This window comes from Phragmites australis, chromosome 8 (genome assembly GCF_958298935.1).
Source record: "Phragmites australis chromosome 8, lpPhrAust1.1, whole genome shotgun sequence".
Lineage (NCBI taxonomy): Eukaryota > Viridiplantae > Streptophyta > Magnoliopsida > Poales > Poaceae > Phragmites > Phragmites australis.
In genome coordinates this window covers 1,760,726-1,767,246 of record NC_084928.1, presented here as the reverse complement: position 1 = coordinate 1,767,246, position 6,521 = coordinate 1,760,726, and the positions used below count along the sequence as shown (strand labels likewise).

Sequence of the window (6,521 nt, the reverse complement as noted above, 5' to 3'; positions counted from 1 at the left end):
GCTCTTTTTAGTATCGCATATATATACACTTGTCAGATGTTCCTCTATGTAGCGGTATTAGAGTATTCTCATAGACAACAATGACACTAGCATACATAAATGCTTATTTGGAACAGTTTACCCGAGAACCAACAATCAATGTATTTCACTATTTTCTACTATTAGAAGTCATACCACCATTTTAACATGTGTGTGTCATTTTTAATGATGTTCCCCACATATCTCCTTATAGAAACAAAGGATATTAATAGGAAATGTGACGATTGTGTGATTTGCTCTCTTTTGGTGGTGTAGTGTGCATGTGTCGCGGTAGATCAATATGGTTGATATAGGAGAGTTGTTATATGTCACAACTAGTATTTTGTTATGAATATGTATAGTTAATAAATACTTACTTGTCAGAGACAAGTGAAACATATCGTGACAGCAAACAATATCTAAGAGTCAACAAATGATGTTGATCATGGATCTTATAGTGAGGGAGGCTCATCAGCATGTGGCAACTTCGAAGTATAGCGTATGGAAGTAGTGACATTCACATGAGCCATTTCTCAAGTAAATGCTACTCTAGGTAGAAGATCCATGAATCGATAGTAGAGTATTTACAAGATTTTACTTTCATCAGCAGGCGTGTTAATCACTATCTTTTCTGTGCCATATATGTTTTTTTTCTCGTTGGAAGCAAGGTTTTATAGTTGGTACCATGCATGGCATCACTATTTGCATAGATCTTTGCTGATCACCGCTGATTCAGCCCATGCTTCTATCTCCACGGACAACATTCAACGTAGTCTACATCTTCAAAGACAACAAAGCATTAAAAAAATTATTTCTCTTAGCGCTATGTTTTGGTATTATGGTGCCCATGTGCTATGCAAAGAAAAATTTAGGAGGCTATTGATGACCAATTAACGTCGGATGACACCTTTACACATGTATTTTCTGGATAGAAATAATCAAATAAACATCTATAATAAACATTATGACTATGTCTCCACAGATTCGTGACCAGTATCTCTAATGTCAATTTCCACATTACATGTTATTCTAAAAAAAGATAACAATGTTTACATCAAAGAACAATAAGTGAAACTAGATATATAAAACACACATAAAAAAGAACAACGCATGCATAAGGGTCAACATATCATGCAAATTAAACATGTTCTATCAAGCGAGACTTGATGTTGTTCAAGATCATAGTATTAGCGTCTGAAAGGAATGACACTCGTATGAAATGATCCTAAAATAGATACTCAACTTTAAGATTTTCCTCCATCATCATGCGTAAGTGCCGATTTATTTTACTTGCCATGTGTCCTTTTTTCGACAAAGTTTTTCTTAGCTCGCATAGAAATGAACAACTAATAGCGGAAAAGTCTATTCCACCCACATCTATTTCCCAAAGAAAAGTCTTCGCTAAGGTAGTTTACTTTTCTAAGAGAGAGTTGAACATTCGAAAACCCATACCTCCAATGCTCTATTTGGCATTGCATATATACACTTGTAGGTGTTCCTCTCTATGCAGTGATGTTATAGTATCTTCATTTAAAAAACAACACAAGCATAGTCCTTTTAAAAATAACTGCTGAAATGGAACAATATATAGAACCAACAATTGACGTACTTCACTATTTTCTTCTATTGACAGCCATGCCATCATTTTGACGTATGCGTACATATTCTTCTTTCAATGGCATCCTGGAAACAAAGGATGATAAATGTCATGATATTTATTTATATATATAGGTGTTGTGCTGTGTGCAAGTGATACTGTATATCAATGTGGCAGCTACATGAAGGCTATTATATGGCACAACTGTCGATTGCACGTTGTGAACATTTAGTTAACAAATATTAACCTGTATTTAAAACATGTGAAACATATTAATACAACAATGAACAACGACACCTAAGGGTCAACATGCGATGTAGATCATGCGTCTTCTATCGAGCGATGCTCAACATGAACTTTCGAGTATAGCTAGGGGATAGAGTGACAACTGCACGAGTCATTTCTCAAGTAAATGCTACTCTATGTAGACGATCCGAAAATCAATACGTACTATCTTCAAGATTATACTTACCACATCAGCGGAAATGCAAACCGACGCCTTTTCCGCACCAACTATGTCTTTCCAGATAGAAGCAAGCGTTTATATCATGAAAAATCGTGACTCTATCCCTACCGATCTCCACCGATTTGTCTATGCGTATATATCTCCATGGTCAACTTCTAGCGCAATTCACTTCATCAAAGACATCTAAGAATTGCAAAACCTTACTCTATCTCCACCGATTCGACACCCGCGTCTATCTCCAACGTCAATTTACTGTACAATCCACTTCATCAAAGATAGCTAAGGCCCTGTTTATTTAGGATTGTAAAAACTAATTTTTGATCATAATCTACAAGCTAAAACAAATAGTTAAATTGTAAAAGTTATATTATGATTACAACCTGCAAACTGAAATAAACAGCTAGATGTGAAAACATTATTATAATTCAGCAATCCATCTTTCACAAGCTTCTACAATCCACGATACAGATTGTTACAATTCAACTTCTTAAAATATATAAACTATAAATTATCTTTCACAATCTATAAACCCCAGTCTATCTCCACCGATCTTTACCAATTCGGCTCGTCTGTCCATCTCTGTCCAAGGTCAACTTACAGCATCTTTACCCTCCAAAGACGTCTAGGTATTCCGAAACCCCTATCTGTTTGCACTCCCTTTGGCGCATCATATCAACGTGCCAAGCAAAGAACAGTTTGGTGGACAGTTAACGACCGGTTAACGCCGGCGCAGGTGGCTTTTGCAGCCCCGAGAAGAGGGTCAACAGCGCAATCAGACATATCAGCGAGATCGAGACGTGGCCACCACCAGCAGCCCAGTCTCGAAACCCCAATCTACGCGCTTGTCTTAGCTCCCCCCCACCCCCTCCACCATCCCTCTGAGACCAATCCACACAGTCACACACCCTCCCTCTCTCCCGCTCCCCTTTGACCGCCACCGGTCGAATACTTGCTCGGCGGCGGGCAAGGAACTCGTGGGGATTGGAAGAGGTTGCAATTGTGGCTGATGGATCCCGTGGCGGCGGCAGCGCAAGGCGGCGGGCACCACTTCGCGCCGCCGGCGCTGTTCCACCCGTTCGGTCACTTACCGGGGCAGCACCCGGCGTTCCAGCATTTCCAGGAGCAGCACCAGCAGCTGATGAGCGGAGGAGGCCTGCCGGCGAAGGAGGAGTTCGTTGACGACAGCAACGCCATCAACAGCGCGGGGAGCAACGGCAGCGGCGAGGGCGGAGGCTCGGAGCAGCATGCCGGAGCGGGACTGGGAGGACGGCAGGGGCAGGCGGCGGGGGAGGAGCAGCCGCAGATGGTGATGCGGCGGCCCAGGGGTCGCCCGGCGGGGTCCAAGAACAAGCCCAAGCCGCCGGTGATCATCACGCGGGACAGCGCGAGCGCGCTGCGCGCGCAAGTCCTCGAGATCGCCGCGGGCTGCGACGTCGTCGACAGCGTCGCGGGGTTCGCGCGCAGGCGCCAGGTCGGCGTCTGCGTGCTCAGCGGCGCCGGCGCCGTCGCCAACGTCTCCATCCGGCAGCCCAGCGCGGGCCCCGGCGCCGTCGTCAACCTCGCCGGCCGCTTCGAGATCCTCTCGCTCTGTGGCTCCTTCCTCCCGCCGCCGGCCCCTCCGTCCGCCACCGGACTCACGGTCTACCTATCCGGTGGCCAGGGCCAAATCGTCGGCGGCACGGTCGCCGGCGCGCTCGTTGCCTCCGGGCCCGTCGTCATAGTGGCCGCCTGCTTCGGCAACGCCGCCTACGAGCGCCTCCCGCTCGACGACGACGAGCCGCACCATCCACAGCCGCAGGGCCTGGGCGGGCAGTCCTCCCCGCCTCCACCACTGCCATTGGCGGCACACCCTCACCAGCAGCCATCTCTCGCTGACCAGCTCCCCCACAACCTCATGAACGGCCTCCAGCTCCCCGGCAACGCGTACGGGTGGGCCGGCCCCGGCAGCGGCGCCGGCCGCGTGGCGCCGTACTGATCAATGGACATGGAAGGAAACAAGCAAGCAAGCGCGCGGCCATCGCCATGCAGCATGGTTGAATCGATCGAAGCTAAGAGTTTATTAATCTCCCTCGCCTCTGCTATAATTACCCTCTTCTTGTGCTGTTTCCGTGGTGTAACGAATCTGCCTTGCAAGTCGCAAGGGGATCGATGGATGGTCAATTACTGCTGTAGTAGAGTAATTCTCTTAGTGCTTGGTACTGTTAAGCGGTGGTTAATTTTCTTTCACTATTACCTCTAAGCAATGCATGCATCTTTAGGAGAGGAGATTAGTAGTAGTACCAGCAGAAGTAATGAAGCTTTTATAAATTAATTAATTGATTAATATGTCTCTATCAGTCTTTCTCTTTGTCTCAATCGATCGAGAGTTTTAATCTGGACAAAAATCAAATGGAACCTGCTGCATGCGTATTTTATGGAGAATGATGGGCGAGTTCGTTGTGGTTCTCTTGGCGTTGTTCAATTCATACCGTGCAGGCAGATGCGTCAAAGGCAGTGCAGTGGATGGATGGACGTACGGGTGTTGCCTGGTATCACATGAGCAACCACTTCACTAACGAACGAGACGACCTCGCTCCGGCCGGCCGGCCGGCGCCTCTGTTCTCGTCCGGTTTGGCTCTTATGTTCTCGTCCGGTTTGGCTCTTATGGAGAAGCAGCTAGCACACAACCATTTCAACGCACACTACAACACCAGCTATATTTTATGTTGTCTCAACTGTGAAACCGGATCGGAGGTTCATAATTGTTGTGATCTTGTTCGCAACCTAGAAAATAGTGTAATAGTTGTTAATGTAATAACTCTTCATTTTCATTTTATATAGATGAATGAAAGTATTTATAGGCATATTTCAACTATTCCTATTGTCATTACATACTTATCATTTATCTACGGGAATATTTTTACTCATGATGAGGAATATTTCAAGTATCTCAAAGGGTATTATGATCATTGTCAACATACAATGTCCTAAATAAATAAATCTGGACACGTGTCTTAGGTCCCGCACCGGATCCTTCACCGGAACTGCTAGCGATCTTCTTTGAGTCACCCCTCATTGGGTTCCAGGTAACGTGCGGATCTCTCCTCAAACTAGACTTCGCTCTGTTATCACAGGGTCTCGTTCCGTCTCACTTCGGTCTCAAAACTTATGCTGGATCCTTCGTCCTTTGGTTCTCGTCACACCCCTTTGGCATCGGGGCTTCGCTACACTATTTCAATCGCCTTTTGGGTTTTGTCACACCCCTTCGGCCTCAGGGCTTTGTTACACTCTTTTCCCTTCGGGCTTTGTCGCACCCCTTCGATCTTTTGGATTTCACCTCCAAGCTTCGCTCCTTGGGTTACTGTGCCTTATCGAGTCTAACTCCTGCGGAACATAAAGGGTACTATCTCTACCTTGACATCAGTCTCTCTATTTTGATTTTTAGAATTTGACCATTGTTGCTGAAGTCAACGAATAGGGACACACGTGGCACCATTCCCCAACAGTAATTGACCTCAGGTGCTTAGTTTTCTTTGAGCCATGTGTGGGTTTAATTTCTACCACTACTATAGAAAGTATCTTCATTACTGGCTCTAAAGTGGTCTTCATTGCCGGTTTTGGAATCAGCAGAGGGCAATGAGCAGTGATTGTCTCGTTGGCCCGAGGCTCGGAGAAGACTTCAGCCGGAAGTGATAGTCGCGAACGTTTTTGGGACCAAAAAAGCAAAAAAAAAAAATCGTTACTGACCAATCACTGCTCACCTACCCTCGACCACCCGCCCTCGACTAGTCATTGTTCACTGACTTTTTTATCGTCTGAGTTTCAAGACTCAAACTCACACCCTCACCTCAGAAGCTCCGTACGTGTGACCCCTCTAACCATCTCACCTCTAATTCGTTCTGGAGTACAATAGCAAAATCAATCCTTTTGACTTCTTCTGATCAAATTTTTGAACAGCTATTTGGACATCTAAATGATCTGAAATGAAAAAGTTATCAACTACAAAGTTGTAGATCTCGTCGAGTTCTACAATGTTCATATAAAGTTTATCTCTATCCGACTACGTATGAAAAAATTATGATTTTTTTAAGATGAGCTGTCATCGACCACGGCTGAAACATTGTTAAGATTTTTTGGGTATTTAAATGACCTCAAATTAAAAAGTTTCCAACTACAAAGTTGTATATCTCGTCGAGAACTACAATTTCCATGTAAAGTTTTTTCGCCATCCAACTTAGTATGAAAAGGTTATGAATTTATTAAGATAAACTATCACATATTATCATTACTGGTTAATAACACGAACTGACAGTGATAGTTCGTCACTAGAACTGGTAGTGATAATTTATGTATCGCTGTCGGTTGGTATATTTACCCGACAGTAAAGCATCACTACCGACTTAAGCCTTCAGCCGGCAATGATGCCTTTTATCACCGTCAATTCATAAAGGCATGTTGACT

General features: G+C 44.7%; 1 protein-coding gene across 1 annotated transcript; it reads left to right on the top strand.

The window, feature by feature from the left end:
- Positions 1-2,963: 2,963 nt before the first annotated feature.
- LOC133927843 (AT-hook motif nuclear-localized protein 24-like) lies at positions 2,964-4,849 on the top strand. The gene has a single exon (XM_062374230.1). The coding sequence runs from the start codon at positions 3,088-3,090 to the stop codon at positions 4,054-4,056; it is 969 nt and encodes a 322-aa protein (XP_062230214.1). The 5' UTR covers positions 2,964-3,087; the 3' UTR covers positions 4,057-4,849.
- The last annotated feature ends 1,672 nt before the right edge of the window (positions 4,850-6,521 follow it).

What these genes read in the sequence shown, in the direction of transcription:
- LOC133927843 (XM_062374230.1), top strand. Translation starts at nt 3,088, where the DNA reads ATGGATCCCGTGGCGGCGGCAGCGCAAGGCGGCGGGCACCACTTCGCG.